Source organism: Scyliorhinus canicula, chromosome 7 (assembly GCF_902713615.1).
Source record: "Scyliorhinus canicula chromosome 7, sScyCan1.1, whole genome shotgun sequence".
Lineage (NCBI taxonomy): Eukaryota > Metazoa > Chordata > Chondrichthyes > Carcharhiniformes > Scyliorhinidae > Scyliorhinus > Scyliorhinus canicula.
The window spans coordinates 33,817,368-33,839,478 of record NC_052152.1 but is presented as its reverse complement, the minus strand read 5'-3'; the positions used below and the strand labels follow the sequence as shown (position 1 = coordinate 33,839,478).

The 22,111-nt window shown below is 45.7% G+C and overlaps 1 protein-coding gene across 1 annotated transcript; it reads right to left on the bottom strand.

Annotated features, from left to right (window-relative positions):
* Positions 1–1,562: 1,562 nt before the first annotated feature.
* On the bottom strand, positions 1,563–21,862 carry vgll3 (vestigial-like family member 3). The gene is made up of 4 exons (XM_038801714.1): positions 21,715–21,862; positions 18,587–18,824; positions 16,794–17,282; positions 1,563–3,182 (listed from the first exon to the last, which is right to left on the bottom strand). The coding sequence occupies exons 1-4, from the start codon at positions 21,823–21,825 to the stop codon at positions 3,151–3,153; spliced, it is 870 nt and encodes a 289-aa protein (XP_038657642.1). The 5' UTR covers positions 21,826–21,862; the 3' UTR covers positions 1,563–3,150.
* Positions 21,863–22,111: the final 249 nt, after the last annotated feature.

Below are 22,111 nucleotides of genomic sequence, written 5' to 3'. Positions count from 1 at the left end.
AATTGACCATTTAGCCTCACCCCGTTTATGGTCAAATTACAGTTTTCTCAGTCAGAAGTCCAATCGAAGAAAGCGAGACGTGAAATATGCGACGTGTGATTTGTACTGACTTGAATTGATCTGTTAACTGCACATGCAAACAATCAAACTCCAAAGGAGCCCAGTGCTGTCGCTTAATGCTGTCAACGGTCGTGGTCCTAAAAAGAAAATTTCTTACAGTTATCCAAATTTACAAATCTTTGAAATGAATCAATTTAGGATTTAGAAGCAGCCCTGTTGCTTCCCACGAACGGAGCTTGTGAAGGAGACGTCTCGGGAAACCTGACACCAACATCACAAGCCTATGATATTGACAAAGCAGTGGAGGGAACCGCTTGAGCACCATCACTACAGAAGAATCTATCTCTATATCTCTACCGGCTTTCCAACGGCAACCAGTCGCGGCTGATGTTCCGAATGTATTGTTGGTAAACGCTGGTGCAAAAGGAAAATTGCGAATCTAACATTTATTGAACCTATCATCGGCCGCCAGCCATCCCAAAGTGTAATAATGATGAACCGCGCTTTTCAAACTGGACCATCCACCAAGATGGTTGTTTGCACTCGGAAGTTAAATCAATTAAAGTATTCCTTTTACAACAATTGGTGGCCATTGCTGTGAACAAATAACCTAATTATGGATATAATTTCCCCTCCTATAGATGCTCTAACATCCCTCGTGTCTTTGGATATGGCTAAACTGAGCGAGAGATGAAAAATGAATAATGAAATAATGAAAATCGCTTATTGTCACGAGTAGGCTTCAATGAAGTTACTGTGAAAAGCCCCTAGTCGCCACATTCCGGCGCCTGTCCGGGGAGGCTGGTACGGGTGCTGGCCTGCTTGGTCTGCTTTAAAAGCCAGCGATTTAGCCCAGTGAGCTAAACCAGCCCCTAGCTAACCCAGCCAGATGGCGCGTATACCTAGTTATATTGTCTTTAGAAAGTTTTAAATCCTTTCATTGCATGTCTTATGCCATTTTTGACAACAGTCCAGTTTCGTTTTAAGGCTCATTCTTCCTGTGCCTATCGCTGCCACAGTTTAATCCTTTCTGTCTGCACCGTTTGATCGTAAAATAAAAACCGCCCATTAACACAAACTATGACAGCTGCAGAAATTTTAGCAGAGAACAAATTCATAACAAGCTTTTTGTATGTCCCTGCAGATGGTTTAAATCTGATCCCTCAGCAATTTCACCACTGGGGGGAATTGCATTGCTTGTTGGTTCTGCATTAAGGGAAAAAAATGACTGAAGTTGTTATTCTTCTAGAATTGGCCTAATTGTGTGTGTATAACACGCGATGTCTGGAAACGGGTGGAAATGTTTAACACTCTTTGCTGACTATTAGAACATAATTATTTGATTAGACCTTTTACCGTTGAAAATAGAACTTGTACGATAAGAGATTTAACAGGGCCCCATCCTTGTTTGCAATTTTAAGTTGTCTTTGCAAAGCATAAGGCTAAAATAAATAAAAATAAAAATAAAAATTGAAATATGCAGATGCGAATTCTAAGCAATGTTTTCAGCAAGCATTCTTTTTTATTAACATCGATGAGTTTTACAGTTTACTGTACAAATAATACTGAAACAAATTCACTGGGAGAAGTTTGCCACAGTTTCCCCTTTGTTTTTTGCCTCACTTTGCTCATTTTTAATATAAACAGAGAACAATATATGTAACATCTTGGAAAGAATATATTCAACACAGAATCCTGATTTCATTTTTTTTTAAAACAAGAATAACGTCCAATTTTAAACAAAAACTTTGGACATGGACAGTAGATTATGAAGTTACCCAGGTAGTATAATGTTGGGAGAAAGCCTTTAGAGTTTCAGTTTGCGTTTTTAATCGCCAGCAGATGAGTCGTGAGGATGAATCGTGAGTGCATTACTGGTTCATTATTGCTCATTGTGGTTTTTAAATATGGTCTGATACATCTGCTTTGAAATTGCCTCTGACTGAATACAATGATAAATATGAAATGATGTGCCTTTGGCTTTCTATGACTTGAGAGCAACTTCTATCACCTGTTGGATACTTGGTATAGCTTTCACAACCTTGTCACAACAGAGGGGTTTTAAAAAAAAATGATTTTAAGTGTTCAATTTTTATGATAGAATAAATCAAATAGATTGGAAGTTATATTCTCTTCTAAAAAGTTGGAACTAAAAGTTTTCCTTTTTGGGCATGCCATGAAATGTTAAAAATGAGTGTGATGTTTATCAACCATTCCATTTAACTTTTCTAAAAGAAAAAACCCTTGTAGAATCTGAATGTGTCCTAAAGATGGAGAATGCTTTCAGTATAAAATATTGCCCTCTTTTTTTTCTCTTTGGTTTCAATAAAATGCTATCTTAATTCCAAAGAAATACATTCTTCCATTATTTCTTTATTTTGTAATAATATGGTGGACAAACCAATATCCTGAATGTCTAAAAAATGTAAAACCACTGCCCACGCTACTGTAGTAGACAAAATGAAATGAAAGGACTTTCGACTTGCATTTAATGTAGGGCATGGTAAAAGTGCTACTGCAGTCCACAAATGGTTAACTATACTTAAATAAGTAAGAAATCAAGAAAAAATGCAGAAATCCCTGGTAGAGTCACATTACATTTTTAACACAATCAGAGCGATAGACAGTTATAAAAAGAACTCTAATACTTCACATACTTTTTTTAAACCACAAAAATAAAAGAATTTTCTGTTGTGCCTAATACAATTTTCACCCAGTGCTTCACCCTCATAAAATTTACTTGAAGCAGATCTTCACCCAACAAGTTGTGCTAATTGTCTTCCAAAGCCATCAAATTCTACATCGAGCAGGCTATGAAACCCACTGTTGGATGCTGCAAGTAGGTAACCATGTTATCCTGCTGCAACAATAATTATTGAATCACTTCATCACTTTTACTGAGATCATGGTAGTTTCTACAAATTTACTTTTTAATTTTCTCTCAAACATTTTGCCATCTTGTTCAGAGTAGACTCTCACAGAATCCCCTCATCTTCCATCACAATGTTTCTTGAAAATAGTTGGTGAAAAGCAGATACTCAGTCATCATTTTCAGTCCATCAGATTGTAGAGATGTACATTTTTTTTTAATCAGCCTGTGAGCGATCCACCATACCAAAGACCTGAAATCAAGATTAAATGGAGACTTTGAGTTGCATAATTTTGTAAACTAAATGATGAGCAAAGCTGATTTAGGACCAAGTAGGTATTGAGTTTTAATCTCGATGCAGAAACCTGGGCCGGGATTGTCCCCTACCCTGCAGGGCGGGGTGGCGTGAACAACTCCGGCGTCGGGCCGCCCCAAAGGTGCGGAGAATTCCGCACCTTTCGGGGCCAAGCCCTGACATTGAGGGGCTAGGCCCGCGCCGGAGTGGTTCCCACTCCGCCGGCTAGCGTGACGGCCTTTGGCTGCTGACATCATACCGGCACATGCGCAGGGGAGGGGGGGGTCTCTTCTGCCTCCGCCATGGTGAAGACCATGGCGAAGGTGGAAGAAAAAGTGTGCCCCCACGGCACAGACCCGACCGCCGATCGGTGGGCCCTGATTGCAGGCCAGGCCACCGTGCGGGCACCCCCCGGGTTCAGATCACCTCTCGCCCCCCCTCCCCCACTCCCAGGACCCCAGAGCCCGCCCACACCACCAATCCCGCCAGTCAGGTAGGTGGTTTAATCCACGCCGGCGGGAGAGGCCTGTCAGCAGCAGGACTTCGGCCCATCGCGGGCCGGAGAATCGCCGCGGGGGGCCCGTCGACCGGCGCGGGGGGGCACGCCGACCACCGCAGCACATTTCCCGCCCCCCGCAGAATCTCAGGGGGCGGAGAATTCGGGACACGGCAGGGGCGGGATTGACTCGGTCCCGGACGATTCTCCGACCCCCCGGGGGGGGGGGTCAGAGAATCCCACCCCTCATCAGAATTGGAAACAAAACTATGTTTCAAAAAAACAAATTCAAAATATAGTTTTCCAATTTACTTGCAATGTCCTTCAAGTAGTTATCTTGGCCGGGATTCTCCGTTCCCCCGCCCGCCGGATCAGAGAATCCCCGGGGTGAGGCGCGAATCCCGCCCTGCCGCCCCAATGCCAGCTGCCCTATTCTCCGGCGCCGTTTTTCTCGGGCCGCAGGATTCCCGCCACACTGGTCAGGGACCATTGACAGCGATCCCCGGCGATTCTCCGGGCCCCGATGGGCCGAGTGGCCGTCCAGTTCTGGCCTGTTCCGCCGGCGTGAATTAGTCACCTCATGCACAGCGGGACCTGGCATGCACGTGTGCGGGGTGGTCCTCGGCGGGGGGGCGCGGGGAGATCTCACCCCCGGGGGGGGGGGGGGGGGCACAGTGACCTGGCCCACGATCGGGGCCTACCGATCCTACGGGCGGGCTGTTTCCGTGGGGGCCTTCTTTCCTCCGCACCAGGCCCCTGTAGGGCTCCACCATATTGCCAAGGGGGCAGCGGGGAGAAGAGAACACCCCGCACATGCACGGAAATACGGCGGCCGTTCTGTGCGTGCGCGGAAATACGCTGGCCGGTCCATGCATGCGAGAGATTTGGAGAATTCCTCACTTTCGGGGGCAGTTGACACCGGAGTGGTTAGCGCCGGTTTTCCGGCCGGTGTGGGGACTTAGACCCCAGAAGGGAGAATCCCACCCCTTATCTTTTTTTTTTAGACAAGAAGTAGAAATCCCAACCAAATCAATTCTAAGGTGCCATTGGATTTTTGCAGGATTGGAAAGTGAACAATATTCAGTGAACAATATGCTCTTCTGTCACAAAAGAGGAAGATAATTGTATTTATGATGTTTGGAAGGGATCAAAACGAGGACTGATGAACAGCCAGAGGCCGTAGTACCCATAGGTACTAATAACGTAGGCAGGAAGAATGATGAGGTCCTGCAGAAGGAGTTCAGGGAGTTAGGCAGTAAGCTAAGAAGCAGGACCTCTAGGGTTGTAATCTCAGAAATTACTCCCTGTGCCATGTGCCAGTGAGGCTAGAAATAGGAGGATAGTGCATCTAAACACGTGGTTAAACCAGTAGTGTAGAAGGGAGGGTTTCAGATTTCTGGACCATTGGGATCTCTTCCGGTGCAGGTGCTACCTGTACAAGAAGGACGGGTTGCATCTAAACTAGACGGCACCAATATCCTGGCTGGGAGGCTTGCTAGTGTCACACGGGAGTATTTAAACTAATATGGCAGGAGGATGGGAACCAGAGCATTAGCTTAGAAAGTGTCATAAATGAAAGGGAAATATAGAACAAAAATAATAGAACAACATTACCCTCAGGCAGAGCAAAAAAGGTGACAAGTGTGAGAAGGGAGGTGGTCAATGCAGGATTGAGGGTGTTGAACAAGGCAAATGAGTTTGTTTCGCACATTGAAATTGGCTGGTATGATGTTGTTGGCATCACAGAGACATGGCTGCAAGGGGATCAGGCCTGGGCTCTAAATATACAAGGATATATGTCCTATCGAAAGGACAGGCGGATAGGCAAAGGGGGCGGGATTGCATTGTTAGCAAGGAATTAAGTTAAATCAATAGGAAGGAGTGATATAGAATCAGAAGGCATAGAATCTCTGTGAGTAGAGTTGAGGAATCGCAAAGGTCCAAAGAACCTGATGGGAGTTATATACAGGCCCCCCTAGCAATAGTCAGGATGTGGGGCAGGAAATAAATCAGGAGATAGAGAAAGCATGTAAAAAAAGGCAATATCACAAAAATCATGGGGGACTTCAATATGCAGGTGGACTGGGAAAATCAGGTTGGTTGTGGATCCCAAGAAAAATAATTTGTGGAATGTTTAAGGATTTTTTTTGGAGCAGCGTCCATTAGGGAACAGGCAGTTCTGGATTTGGTGATGTGTAATGAGGCAGACTTGATTAGGGATCGCAAAATGAATGAACCCTTAGGGAGCAGTGACCCAATATGATAGAATTTACCCTGCAGTTTGAGAGGGAGAAGCTGCAATCAGATGTAACGGTATCACACTTAAATAAGAGTAACTACAAAGACATGAGGGAGGAGTTGACCAGAGTTGATTAGAAAAGGAGCCTAGCAGGGACGACAGTGGAACAGCAATGGCAGGAGCTTTTGGGGGTTATTCGGGAGGCACAGCAGAAATTCATCCCAAGGAGGAGGAAACATGCTAAGGACAGAACAAAGCATCCATGAGGAAAGTGGAGAATGTAACACCACTATTCAAGAAGGGAGGGAGGCAGAAGACGGAAATTATAGGCCGGTTAGCCTGACTTTAGAGTCTTTTATTAAAGACGAGATCGCAAAGTACTTGGAAGTGCATGGTAAAATAGGACTGAGTCAGCACAGCTTTGTCAAAGGGAGGTCATGTCTGACAAATCTGGTAGTAACAAGGAAGTTTGACAAAGAAGAACCAATGGACATGATTTATTTAGATTTCCAGAAGGCCTTTGACAAGATGCCGCATGGGAGATTGTTGAATAAGTTAAGAGCCCATGGTGTTCAGGGTAAGATAATGGCATGGATAGAGGATTGGCTGACTGGGAGAAGGCAAAGAGTGGGGATAAAGGGGTCTTTTTCAGGATAGCAGCCAGTGACTAATGGTGTGCCTCAGGGTCTGTGCTGGGACCACAACGTTTTACAATATACTTTAATGATCTGGAAGAAGGAACCGAAAGCACTGTTGCTAGGTTTGCAGATGATACAAAGATCTGTAGAGGGGCGGGTAGTATTGAGGAAGTAAGGGGGCTGCAGAAGGATTTGGACAGGCTAGGAGAGTGAGTAATGAAGTGGCAAATGGAATACAATGTGGAAAAGTGTGAGGTTATGCACTTTGGAAGGAAGAATTTAGGAGGTATTGTTCACGATTCTCTTAAGGTTAACATGCATATGAAATGAAAAAATGAAATGAAAATCGCTTATTGTCATGAGTAGGCTTCAAATTAAGTTACTGTGAAAAGCCCCTAGGCGCCACATTCCGGCGCCTGTCCGGGGAGGCTGGTACGGAATCGAACAGTGCTGCTGGCCTGCTTGGTCTGCTTTAAAAGCCAGCGATGTAGCCTAGTGAGCTAAACCAGCCCCTAAATTCAGATTCCGGCGGCAGTTAAGAAGGCAAATGCAATGTTAGCATTCATGTCAAAAGGGCTAGAATACAAGTCCAGGGATGTACTTCTAAGGCTGTAAAAGGCTCTGGTCAGACCACTTTTGGAGTATTGAGAGCAGTTTTGGGCCCTGTATCTAAGGAAGGATGTGCTGGTCTTGGAGAGGGTCCAGAGGAGATTCCCAAGAATGATCCCTAGAATGAACAGCTTGTCGTATGAGGAACGGTTGAGGACTCTGGGTCTGTACTCGTTGGAGTTTAGAAGGATGAGGGGGGATCTTATTGAAACTTACAGGATACTGCGAGGCCTGCATAGAGTGGACATGGAGAGGAGACACAGATACCTAAAAGATAGGAGCAGGAGGAGGCCTTTTGGTCCTTCGATCTTGCTTCACCATTCATCACGATGATGGCTGATCATCCAACTCAATAGCCTAATCCTTCTTTCTCCCCATAGCCTTTGATCCCATTCTCCCCAAGTGCTATATCTAGTTGCCTCTTGAATATATTCAATGTTTTAGTATCAACTACTTCCTGTGGTAATGAATTCCACAGGCTCAACACTCTTTGGGTGATGAAATATCTCCTTATATCTGTCCGAAACAGTTTACTCTGAATCTTCAGACTGTGATCCCTTGTTCTGGACACATCCATCATTTCCACTTGTGGGAAAATCTAGAACCAGAGGATACCATCTCAGACTAAAGGGATGATCCTTTAAAACAGAGATGAGGAGGAATTTCTTCAGCCAGAGGGTGGTGAATCTGTGGAACTCTTTGCTGCAGAAAGTCATGGAGGCCAAATCACTGAGTATCTTTAAGACAGAGATAGATAGGTTCTTGATTAATAATGGGATTGGGGTTATGGGGAGAAGGCAGGAGAATGGGGATGAGAAAATATCAGCCATAATTGAACGGCAGAGCAGACTCGATAGGCCGAGTGGCCCAACTCTGCTCCTATGTGTTATGGTCTTATGTCATTGGCATAGCACAGATATGAATAGCTACTGCAGGGGAGATTCTAGCTTTACTGATGATTTAATGATTTTCTTTAAGCTCCTTTCACCAGACTATACCCACAGACGGCCACATTGTAACAGAATAAATATATGACAAAAATGATTAAATAAGTTAATTAAAGAATGCAAAAGGGCAATAATTTAACTATATATTTGTTATAAGCTCTCCTCTCTGATTGCCTGAAATCATAACTGAAGTATTGGCTGTGCTTGTTATTATTGTACAACACAACTATATTTTTCATTTAACACTTTCAAAAGTTCAAAATACTTCTGAAACTTTAGCAAAGAAGGAAAGGAATTGTGAGGAGGTCACAGGCAAACTCTCAACAGTAAATTCTCTATAGCGTAATAAAATATTTTATACAACTGTAAGGCTTAAGTGTTTAAATATGCTGGCATGGCAATACAGATTTGCCGCACTGATAACAGGACATGAATTTCCCTCAAGAATTCTCTTCATGGGGCATTTACCATTTTGTTCTTTCCAATAAGGTGGGCATCAGCTAAAGATTAGCTATCACTAGGGGCTGGTTTAGCTCACTCAGCTAAATCGCTGGCTTTTAAAGCAGACCAAGCTGGCCAGCAGCACGGTTCAATTCCTGTACCAGCCTCCCCGGACAGGTGCCGGAATGTGGCGACTAGGGGCTTTTCACAGTAACTTCATTGAAGCCTACTTGTGACAATAAGCCATTTTCATTTCATTTCACTTCAAAGGATGAAAGAGAACTCTTTAAATGAGTTGTTAAAACTGATCATCTAGGGTGGCACAGTGGTTAGTATTGCTGCCTATGGCACTGAGGACCCAGGTTCGAATCCTGGCCCTGGGTCACTGTCAGTGTGGAGTTTTCACATTCTCCCCGTGTCTGCGTGGGTTTCACCCCCACAACCCAAAGATGTGCAGGATAGGTAGATTGGCCACTCTAAATTGCCCCTTAATTGGAAAAAATAATTGGGTACTCTAAATTTTTTTTTTTAACTGGTCATCTACAACTCCTAGCAACCAGCTGAAGAGTTGCAATGGCATGGAACCCCATCATCTAGCTCTTCAGTTCAAGTAAGGAATGCACATTCTTGAGAACTCAATGGAGGGACTTTTATTTGAGTGGTTTCAAATTCTTTATTAAATAAAGAGGAACATGGCAAAATGCTACCTTGTATATATTATAGACAACTTAATTGCATGTATTAACCATTTCTAATTTAATGTGAGCACATTGTAATTATAAACTCTTGTATGATACTTTTGAGAGCAAAACATAATAAATTGGTTTACAAACAATTTAGGTTTGAATCCTAATTTTCAGATTTTTTTTTCTTTTTTGAATTCTCTTCCCAAATCATTCAACCTCATTTGCTTTCTTCTTTGTTGTATTCCTACCTTTAGGAACGTCCAACAATGATAATCTCTTTGTTCCTTCTCCTCGGAATTCTATTAGTTCCTATTTGATGTTCACCTATCCGCTTTGATGGCACTTCGATTTTTTTTATCATAAATGTATAAACACACCTTGTTCAAGATATTAATTCCAATTTTCTTTAGCTCCTGTTGTTTGTATAGATGTTTTCCCCCACACTTTTGCACATTGATGGGCATTGTGCCAGCCTGCATGCCACTTTGCACATTGTAATCTACGACCAAGGTTGCAGCAGCCTTCCATTGTAGCAAGCTGACCTTGCGGAACTTCAGTTCGAGCTTCCATTGTAGCACCCAGACTTCTGGCGGGCGTTGCGTCTGCTACAATGGAAGCTGAGACATCGAGTCTACAGGTGGGCTGATGGAGCAGGCTGCCACTTCATGCTGGAAAGGAAGGGCTCCTTGTTCTGTGCAAATGCCTATGCCAAATTGACGCTGGACTCCTCAACACTGATCACAGGTTTTCTAGCAGGCTTTCCAATGGACCCAGCACTTTATTACATAAATGTTCTTCTGTAGGGTGCCCCTCTTGAGGTGCTCATCTGAGTCATCTATAGCAGAACTTATCTGATCTTGCCTTCAGGCTAGTTGGCACCTATGTTATTTCTTACCCATTATTATGGCTGTAAGCCACTCATGTCAAATGCAGATTGAGCTATCCTCTAAATGATGTACAGAGCCAGTATCTGAGCTAATGGCAGTTATTGTGAAATCAGGTGACAATACTGTGTCTTCATCATTACTGACTCTATGCAGTTTCTTCACTGCCTGACCAGATCACACCTCTTGGATATAGAGAAGGATAAAGGCATATAGGGAAGGTTGAGATGTGGTGGGGTGGGGGGGGGTCGTGCGGAGTAAGAGTTGCTTGTTGCACCATCTTCACATTGTAAATCAGAAGAGAGTATGGGATAAGGGTGAGATGGAATGTGAGAAAGAATTTTGGGTGTAAGAAACCTTGGTTTTTAATAGTTTCAGTTCTTCCATCCCCAGAGATTAGGATATGCAGGCATACCCATCCCAGTCCGATTAACTCCTGGTCTCCCCAGTTGTGTGCCACATTTTCCCGCAAAAGGCTGGGGGGGGGGGGGGGGGGGGGGGGGGGGGGGGGGGGATTGTGTCAATCATTATGGTGCCATGTGTTTGGATGATGTGGCTATCATGGTTGAATAGCTGACAATATGTGTCACTTGTGAGATACGGGTGTGAGGGTAGTCGCAGTGCTAAGTATGTGAGGGTGTAGTGGAGCATTTGAATGCTAGGTATGAGTTCTGACTACCTCAGCTCATCTGTTACTGAAGCCCTCATTCATGCTTTTCTTTTCCCTTGGCTAGGACAGTACAGGCCCTTCAGCCCACGATGTTGTGCCGACCATTTATCCTAATCTAAGATCAACCTAACCTACACCCCTTCCAATTTACTGCTGTCCATGTGTCTGTCTAAGAGTCGCTTAAATGTCCCTAATGACTCTGACTCCACCACCTCTGCTGGCAGTGCATTCCACACACCCACAACTCTCTGTGTAAAGAAGCTACATCTGACATCTCCCCTATACCTTCCTTCAATCACCTTAAAATGATGTCTCCTTGTGTCAGCCATTTCCACCCTGGGGAAAAGTCTCTGGCTATCCACTCTATCCGTGCCTCACATCACCTTGTACATCTCTATCAAGTCATCTCTCTGCCTTCTTCACTCCAGTGAGAAAAGCCCTAGCTCCCTCAACCTTTCTTCATAAGACATGCCCTCCAGTCCAGGCAACATCCTGGTAAATCTCCTCTGTACCCTCCCCAAAGCATCCACGTCCTTCCTATAATGAGGCGACCAGAACTGGACACAATATGCCAAGTGTGGTCTAACTAGAGTTTTATGCAGCAAAACCTTGTGGCTCTTAAACTCAATCCCCCTGTTAATGAAAGCCAACACACCATATGCCTTCTTAACAACCCCATCAACCTGGGTGGCAACTTTGAGGGATCTATGTACATGGACCCCAAGATCCCTCTGTTCCTCCACATTTCCAAGGATCCTGCCTTTAATCCTGTATTCAGCATTCAAATTCGACCTTCCAAAATGAATCACTTCACATTTATCAAGGTTGAACTCCATCTGCCACTTCTCAGCCCAGCTCAGCATCCTGTCAATGTCCTGCTGTAACCTGCAACAACTCTCAACACTATCTACAACTCCCCCAACCTTCGTGTCATCGGCAAACTTACTAACCCACCCTTCCACTTCCTCATCCAAGCCATTTATAAAAACCACAAAGAGCAGAGGTCCCAGAACAGATCCTTCCGGGACACCACTGGTCACCGACCTCCAGGCGGAATACTTTCCATCCACTCGCTGTTTTCTTTCAGCCAGCCAATTCAGTATCCAGACAGCCAAATTTCCCTGTATCCCATGTCCCCTAACTGTCTGAATGAGCCTACCATGGGGAACCTTATCAAATGCCTTACTGAAATCCATATATACCACATCCACTGTCCGACCTTCATCAATGTGTCTCATCACATCCTCAAAGAATTCAATGAGGCTTGTGAGGCATGACCTGCCCCTCACAAAGCCATGCTGACAATCTTTAATCAAACTATGTTTTTCTAAATAATCATAAATCCTATCTCTCAGAATCCTTTCCAATATTTTGCTCACCACAGAATTACAGACTGGGTCTGTAATTCCCAGGGATTTCCCTTTCATTTCTTTCTTGAACAGGGGAACAACATTCGCCTCCCTCCAATCATCCGGTACTACTCCAGTGGAGAGTGAGGACGCAAAGATCATCGCCAACGATTATCTATCCTGATACTTTTCAAAATTTCCAGCACATCCTCCTTCATAATATCAACCTTTTCGAGGCTATTAACCTGGTTCCAATGAGCAACAAGGTCCCTCTCTCTAGTGAATACTGAAGCAAAGTATTCATTTAGGGCCTCCTCCATCTCCTCAGACTCTAGGCACAAGTTCCCTCCAATATTCCTGATCGGCCCTACTCTCACTCTGATCATCAAATTCAATAACGATATAGGTCTTGGGGCTAAAGGGATCAAGGGATGGGGGGGGGGGGGGGGGGGGGGGGGGGGGGGGGGGGGGGGGCGGAGGATTAGGGTATTGAACTTGATGATCAGCCAAGATCATAATGAATGGTGGAGCAGGCTCAAGGGCCAAATAACCTCAATCCTCAATACTCTTCTGCCCTTTTCTTTACAGATCAAGTCCCTCATCACTCAGCTCTCTGACACATTGATTCTTTTTTAAAAATTCCTTATGCCCTCACACCTCCCTATCGCTATAGTCTCTTCCAGCCCCACAACTCTGAGACAGTGGCACTTTTCTAATTTGGCCTCTTGACCATCTCTGATTTTAGCTGCTCCACAATTGCTGATTGTGCTTTCACTGCAGTGTTCTTAGCTCTGACATTTCATCTCTAAATTCTCCACCTTGCCAACTCTCTTTAAGATGCTCTATAAAGTCTACTCTGACCAAACATTTGGTCATCTGCCGTATGTGGCTCAACTTCAGATTTTGGCTTATACTCTTCCTGTGAAGTGCATTGGGATGCTTCATGATGTTCAAGGCTCTATATAATATGAGTTGTTGATGATAGAGGTTTTTGGAATGTGAGATATTGGGGTCTGGTGATCTGAGCTATGCCTGAGGCAAGTATTGTCATTAGTAACAATAACAATAGTGTATTTTCACAAGTAGTCTTCAATGAAGTTACTGTGAAAAGCCCCTAGTCACCACATTCCGGCGCCTGTTCGGGGAGGCCAGTACGGGAATTGAACCCGCGCTGCTGGCATTGTTCTGCATTGCAAGCCAGCTATTTAGCCCACTGTGCTAAACCAGCCCCTAGTAGGCGAGGCAGTGGCTTAATGGACGAGTAATCCAGAGACCCAGAGTAATGCTCTGGGAACCCAGGTTCAAATCTCACCACTGCAGATGGTGAAATTTGAATTCAATAAATAAAATCTTTAAAAGTCTAATGATGACCATGGAACCTTTATCGGTTGTTGTAAAAACCCATCTGGTCCATTGATGCCCTTTAGGGAAGGAAATCTGCCATCCTTACCTGGTCTGGCCTATATGTGACTCCATTTCCACAGCAATGTAGCTGACTCTTAACTGCCCCTTGAAAGGGCAATTAGGGATGGGCAATAAATGCTGGTCTAGCCTGCGACACCCACATCCCATGACCTTTGAGCATGAAAGCCAGAAAGCCAATGGAATGGGAGGCATCACAGCTGTTCTTATCAGACATTACCACTTTTCAAAATAGGACTGGGTGGTTATTAAGAAATGAAGAGGGAATCTAATTGTTGAGGTTGATAGTATCGTGGAGATATTTGGTATGTTGGGAATAATTGAACTTGACTACCTAGACAGTAACCCAAGAGTGGATCATGAATCTTTTACCTTAGTTTCAATCCACTGATTTCAATAATTGAGCAGGTGATCTATTCTGCTAGGTGACGGCCCAGGAGTGAAGTTGAAAATGACCAGCATTGTCTGAGTTACTACAAATGAGCAGCATGGTGGTACAGTGGCTAGCACGTCTACCTCACAGCACCAGGAACCCAGGTTCAATTCCGGCCTTGTTTGGCTGTGTTGAGTTTGAACTTTCTCCCCATGTCTGCGTGAGTTTCGTCCGCGTGCTCCAGTTTCCTCCCACAGTCCAAAGATTTGCAGGTTAGGTAGATTGGCCAGTCTAAATTTCCCGTTAGTGTCCAAAGGTTAGGTAAGACTATGGGGTTACAAGGATAGGGCAAGGGAGTGAGCCTAAGTAGGGTGTTCTTTCAGAGGGTTGGTGTAGATTTGATGGACCAAATATCCTCCTTCTGCCCGGTGGGGATCCTATGATTCTATTAAATGCTGGTTATACAAATGATGGCAGTGAGATTGCACTAAAACAAGGGTAGGGCATAATAGTTATAAATGACCACAGTAAAAAAAAATGCTTCTGAAAGTATTAACAGAACATCAGTATGTCCTGATGGTATGTACCCTCACTAATTGAAGGAAATCAGAGAGAAGATAGAAGAGCATCTAAACAATATGTCAGTCATCTTCAGCTATGCAAATTGGTGAGTACTGTTGAAGAATGGATAAAAAGATATATCAGCTTGTGAAAGCTCTGTTAGTCTAATGTCAATGGCAAGAAATATTTCATAATCAGTAATTTAAGACAGAATTTATGGCTGTTTGGAATCAATCAAGAGAGCGAGAATGGATTTGTTAAGGACATGTAATACGTGACCAGCTTAATAAAGGTTTACAATAAATGACTTATTGGATCAATTAAGGGAATAAAGTAGCTGTGGAATGTACAGTTTTTCTGACAGGAGGTTTGTTGCAACAATCCAGGTGTACAATATAAGAGAAAATGTGTTATGATTTATGCAAAGTCATTTGATGCACAGAAAACAAAGTACTAGGGTAGAATTAGAAATGGGACTTAACTGGTGTTTGTTAGTGCAGAGGCTCCCAACTGCTTAGGCATCGTAGGAGACGGAGAGAAGATTCCAGATGGGCCTACTGCCACCATCACCATACAGGCAGTGAGAGATCGCAATATCGGAGAGAGTGAGGGCTCCGGGTATCGGAGAGAGTGAGGGCACCAGGTATCGGAGAGAGCGAGGGCTCCGGGCGCAGACCGCGCAAGGGCTCCGGGTAACAGAGAGAGACAGTGAATACTGCAGTGGCTTCTTCTGGGGACTGAAAGCATTTGTCTCATTTAGAACAATCTGCTTATATAAAGCGGCACGGAGGCTCGGAGAATCCCGGCCCTGGATTTTCAGTAATGATATCAATGAAAATAAACCATTGAGCTAGGATGACCTTTGGTCATGACAGAACTGTCTGCTTATCAAAGAGACCTGCACATCTTGATGGAATTTTGCTTTGTGCCATCAATAAAATTAAACTTATTTAATTATAAATATAAATGTTCAATTAAATAACAAATTTTAATACACAAAAAAATCCTTGTGTGTGTTATGGGATTCACAAGATTTTTTAGAACATAGGAGGGAAGCAAAAAGGCTGAAATCCCCTGGCTCAGAGTCAGTACTTGGTCTTACGTTTGTTCTTAGTTTAGATATTTGGACTTGGTCGTAGGGACATTATATTGAAATTTACTGAAGATGCACATGTGGTTCTGCAAGCAGCAAGAGGAATGGTCAAAAGAAGGTCGCTTCAGGTTAGCAGAATGGGTAGACAGCAGGCAAATACAAGTTAGTATGGAGAAGTATGAAGCAATACATTTGGTGTGGGAAAACAATGGCAATATATAATCAGTGAAAACACTCTGAAGAATATGGAGGACTAGTCAGATCAAGGAAAGTCAGAATTTTCTAAAAATGAAATTGCAGGTGGTAAGCAATATTAAAGTCAACACAATTGTGGGTTTTAGAAATAAGGGCATAGAGTGCAAGAATAAAGATGTCATGACCATGTTGTAGATGACGTTTAGAGTAATGTATGCAGTTTTGAGTATCTTGTTACACAAAGGATGTTACAATCACAGAATTTACAATGCAGAAGGAGGCCATTTGGTCCATCGGGTCTGCACCAGCCCTTGGAAAGAGCACCCTGCTTAAGCCCACGCTTCCACCTTATCCCTGTAACCCCACCTAACTTTTTGGACATTAAGGGACAATTTAGCATGGCTAATCCAGCCAACCTGCACCTCTTTGTACTGTGGGAGGAAACATAGATTAATTAGGACAGTGTTAAAATTGGGAAATTATAGTTATAAGGGGGCACTTAAGGAGCTAATATATACATTATAATATTTCCTTTGGTTGGGTAATTAATAGTGGGGCATTGTCAGTTTAACATGAAGGCAGAGGCAAGTTAGAAAAATGTTTTTATTCAGAAAAACCTGGAGCAGAGATTATGGCACGTTTTCAGAAAATTGGATAACATTTGAAAGGAAGGATGAAAGACTTTCGGGAGAGAGCAGGGGTGTTGGATTGGTTTTGGATTTATCTGATGATGGGGTAAATAATTCCTCTTAATGGTCCATATTGCTTCATTAGTTCCCGTCTGAATTATTTGTTTTGCTCAAGTGAGAGAGTATTTAGATAAATGCTGTATATATAAAATGTTACACCAGAACTTTGATGGAAATATTGTTATTTGAAGTCGCAAGGTATGAAAACCTGAACAAATAAAAATATTGTCAGTATATATGGCTACTCCTAATGTCAAGGGGAAACCTTCATTCTTACCTGTATCAAAGTTTACTGCCTGTGCCATTTCAAGAGCTCCATGAAAAGCTCCAGTCCACGAAGAACCAGCAACCGGAACAGTCGGGTCCGTCTTTGTGATCTCACCGGGTGCTGCGGTAATCCTAGCTGCCCTCACTGTTGGCACCAAGAATGACCCGTAACGTGGGTCGAGATGTGGGCTATGATGGTGGGTGTGGGCATGTGGGTGGTGCATATGTGGGTAAACCTCGTGCACAAGTGGATAGCTGGAACTCCCTTGGGACGCCAATGTGTAGGGCCAGGGCTCAGCATTTGTGGGCGGAGCGCTGGCCTGGTGTAGTCCATGTCCAGGCCAAGCCATGGGGTCTGGGGAGTGAAACACCGCGCCAGACGCTGCAGAGATGTCGGGGTGACTCGCACTCAGAGCAGGGGCGGCTGGCGCTTGGTAAGTGCTGCTCCAGAAGGAAGCAGGGAAACTGTTCTTCTGAGTTGGAGAGAATGGCGATCCTTCTGCAAAAGCAAAACAAGGACATTAAAATTTGCCAGTGGCTTTGAATTTGGAGAGCAAGATGCTACTGTACATATAGAACAGATGGATGGGCTGTCTGCAAACTCTCCCAGCGGGAATCAGGAAAGCCAATGGTAGATAGTTTGCTGAACTATTATTCACGAGTTAGATGGCTAAGCCCCAAGCTAAACCTTCACAATCAGGGCTAAGCAAAAACAAAAAGACGCTTTGAGCAAAGAGAAGAAAAAGTTAGCTAGTGTAACTGGATTCCTAAGGAAATCGAAGTTGACATGAACTACTCTAAATCTCCGGACAGCGAAGCCTTCTACCCCCAGCAACTCAGCAAATGGTTCAGTTCGACCGATGAGCAATAACCCTGAGGAATCTCCTGTCGGCTATCGGCAGTGGAATAAGACATCTTGTTGCACGGTATGAAACGGCGAGTGCCCGATCTCAGCCTGGATCTACAATCCTTCCCCAAGCACCAGTCAGCAGTCTGTCTCTTCAATCTAATTCCTGTGCCCCAGGCAGCGTCCCCCACCTTGCCCTCGCTGTCATCTTGTACATAGTAAAGGTGTTAAAGGCAGGCTCTCTAAACTTTCGGCCAGGCTCCGTTGATTAAAACCATAGCAAGTTAGGATTTGAGAGTAATGGCTGGCGATTGCTGCGATTAGAAGTTAGTCTTTTTATTGTCAACTTGATCATCTGTTGGCCCAACGCGTCGCCGCAAAGATACAAGAGAATAAACAGAGGGGTAAAACTGCTGGGAACAGATTTAGCAGAAGGTCAAGGGAGCTGCATGGGTGTAAATTGGCCGGCAGCAAGTTGGCAGTGTGAGTAACACTTGGTGAATTCTGCACCTTACAGTTAAATACAAAAGTGTGTACCCTTTCCGAAGAGCATCAGAAGTAGCCGACCTTCTAACTATCAAAAATAGAATATGCAACAATTCCATTATAATCACTAAACCTTTATCGTTCTTTGTGGGATGCATTCAATTGTCCAAATCAGTGAAACCAAACGGGTCTGAGAAATGACATTGGTCGGGTCTATAATATGGTCAAATATTGCCCGAGATGACATGTTCTAATTAAAACTAACAATTCCCTTCAAACCAGCTACAAATATATATAGAAAATGTTTCCTTCCCAGTTGAATATTCCTGGCCAAGTTCCTCATTTAGTCCCATCTCCTGCCGTACACACACTATGTAAACCCTCAGCATTTCTTCACAGGAATTATTTACCAATGAGCTCCCAAGAGAAGCGAGCATTGATTGATTAGCCTCAGAAGTTGCTCGCTTTACCTTTCCACGTGGAGCTGGAGGAGGCCTGGGGCTTGGAGCTGGGGTTGTCGCTGTGAAAGTTGCCCGACTGGCTGAGGGCTCTGCTGAAATGTTCGTCCACCACAGCGCCGATATCCCCCTGGAAGTAGGTGAGCAGCACGCACCTGGAACTGATGTACTCAGCCTCGGGAGTCTGCTCCTTCTCGCTCTCTTTGCTCTGCGAGTTGTTCTCCATCTTGCTGAACCGGGCTAACTTCTGCTGCAGTGACACCGGGAGCAAAGGGCGGTTCAGACACAACATCAGCCCGTCAACAGCAACAACCCCCCCCCCCCCAGCAGAAACCTCCCTTCCAGAGCCACAAACCCCCCCAGCAGAAACCTCCCTCCCAGAGCCACAACCCCCCCCCAGCAGAAACCTCCCTCCCAGAGCCACAACCCCCCCCAGCAGAAACCTCCCTCCCAGAGCCACAACCCCCCCCAGCAGAAACCTCCCTCCCAGAGCCACAACCCCTCCCCACCCCTGCAGAAACAACCCTTCCAGAGCCACAACCCCCCCAGCAGAAACCTCCCTCCCTGTGCAACAACCCCCCCCCCCCCCCCCCCAGCAGAATCCTCCCTCACAGAGCAACAAAATCCAGCCAGCAGAAATCACCCCCCCCCCCCAGCAGCAGAAACCTCCCTCCTGGAGCAACACCCCCCCCCAGCAGAAACCTCACTCCCAGAGCCACAACCCCCCCCCCCCAGCAGAAACCACCCTCCCAGAGCCACACCCCCAGCAGAAACCTCACTCCCAGAACCACAACCCCCCCAGCAGAAACCCCCCTCCCAGAGCCACAACCCCCCCTCCCAGAACCACAACCCCCCCAGCAGAAACCCCCCTCCCAGAGCCACAACCCCCCCCAGCAGAAACCTCACTCCCAGAGCCACAACCCCCCCCAGCAGAAACCTCGCTCCCAGAGCCAACCCCCCCAGTAGAAACCTCCCTCCCACAGCCACAACCCCCCCCAGCAGAAACCACCCTCCCACAGCCACAACCCCCCCAACAGAGACATTCCTCCCAAAGCCACAACCCCCCAGCAGAAACCACCCTCCCAGAGCCACAACCCCCCCCCCCCAACAGAGACATTCCTCCCAAAGCCACAACCCCCCAGCAGAAACCACCCTCCCAGAGCCACAAACCCCCCCCCCCCCCCCAGCAGAAACCTCACTCCCCCCAGCAGAAACCTCACTCCCAGAGCCACAACCCCCCCCCCCAGCAGAAACCTCACTCCCCCCCCCAGCAGAAACCTCACTCCCAGAGCAACAACGCCCCTCCTCCCCACTCCAGCAGAATCCCCCCTCCCCAGCAGAATCCTCCCTCCCCAGCAGAATCCTCCCTCAGAGCCATAAACCCCCCTCCCAGAGCTCCACTCTCCTATTCCCGGAGCAAGATGCAGTTTTTACTGCACCCCTCGCCGCGACTGTCCCATTATTGGAAGTACAGGACACAACACTCGCACTAATTAACGCTAGATAAATGAAACCGTCTATAGATTGTGTGTGAAGAGAGAGATACAGAAACATCTGGAATGTTTAGTGATTGGCATCTCAATTCGAATATGGGGTTAGATGACAAAACTTGCTGGACGAACTATTATGTGAATCCTATTTTGATGTAGTCAATATTAACTTCGATTTTTACATTTGTTAATATAAATGTATTAGCGACCCGTGTGTACAACAGAGCCCAGTTATGATCATGCGGGATTATAAGATACTCCTTTAACTCGACATTGAGTGCACAGGATTGGGTATAATGAAAAATCCAATCCTTGACATAAAATATAAAGGCCGGACGGACCCTCAAGATCCCAAATCCCCCTCCCCCCACCCCCCCCCCCCCCCCCCCCCGTTCATTCCCAACACAAGGGGTTTTGCTGCTCACTCCTGGAATATCATTCCCCATAATATCCAGTGTCAATCCCTTGAAAATGTCGCGTTCCCACGGTTTGTTACTGTGGTCTAGCCTGTCTGCTCGGCAGAACTATTCGCATCTTGAATGAGTTTAGCGTGGCATGGTGTACATTGTACAATACACCCCATCATAAGAAACACGTTGCATTGCTACAAATTACAGCATGATCCTCATTCACTCTCTTTATTCACCTGGGTTCCCCACCTGGAATAATCCTGGGTTGCTGTTCACTTTGGGGGGAGGGGTGGGGGGGTATTATTCACAGTGTTATTCCAGCACCTGTTTCGAGAGGTGCAGTTGTCCATTGATTTAATATCTGCTCCGGGTTGTAAAAGTGATTCAAGGGCCTTTTGCGAAAACAGCGGATGCCAACGTCAAGTTCTGAAGAAGAGCCATACTGGACTCAAAATCTTCAGTCGGTCAGTCAGTCTGTCTCTCTCTGCACAGTTGCTGCCAGACCCGCTGGGTTTTTCCAGCACTTTCTGTGTTTATTTCACTCTGAATGCAGTTGCAAAATCGCAAATGAGCGGCAGATATTAATGGAATGGCGCATTCCCAACTTGATCCCAGCCGTAGCTTTGCGCAGCACGATGACTGAAATCGGCCCCAAGATGTCTCTTTTTGCACGCAAGGTGTTTCACCGAAACGACACAAACCGTGCAAAAAAAGTTTAGATGCCTTCATTTATCTGGAAACGATCCTTTGATCATGTGGGAAATTCCTTAAAACATAAATAAGAGCGAGCTGTTTAATCTTGGCAATTTCACAAGGCGGGGAAGAAACGATTCATGCCCCCCCCCCCCCCCCCCCCCGGACTAATATCCAGGGGTCAGATCAGTCGGTTTCCACGCGTGCTTTTGAGCTGACGAGGAAAACTTTGGGAAGAGAACATTCCCCTCCCGCCCCCGGGGCTGCTATGTGGAGAATTTCAGAGCAATCTTGTCAGACACATATCCCAGAGGTCGCGTCATGTGTTGTCAGAGGCAATGAACAAACCGCAGCTGAAACTGACAGCTGACTCCGAGCCAGTTTACAAGGCAGCTGCTAATTCGCCTCCCTGCCTCTCTCTCTCCCCCTACCCCACCCCTCTTCTCTCTCCCTACCCCACCCCTCTTCTCTCTCCCTCCCTTCACCTCGTTTGTCTCAGTCAGATGCCTGTCAGACTTTGGCGGGGCCAGGCTGCCGCTTCCCTTACCTGCTGAGAATGATGGTGACGGTAACAGGCTGTGGTATAGGCGGCGGCTGCTGCTGGTAAGTACTGGCGCGCCCCATAAGACTGATGATACATAACATCCAGACAACTCATGACCGATCCCCACTCTGCGAGGGGGAGGGGGGTGGTGGTGGATGGATTTGGGGGAGTGGGGGGGGGGGGGGGGGGGTAGATGCTGCTTCAATCTTCCACGGGACTCGTCCCTCGCATCCTCACTTTATAAGCGGGGCGAAGAGAGAGTTAAAAAGGATTTAGCATAAAAGACAATACGAGAGCCTGCGCCTGCCCAGCGCCCGGGACTCTTTTGGAAAGTTTGGGCTCTCTGATTGATCGGGACATCAGCAACTCCGCCCGCTCACTCCTGATTCGACAGGACATG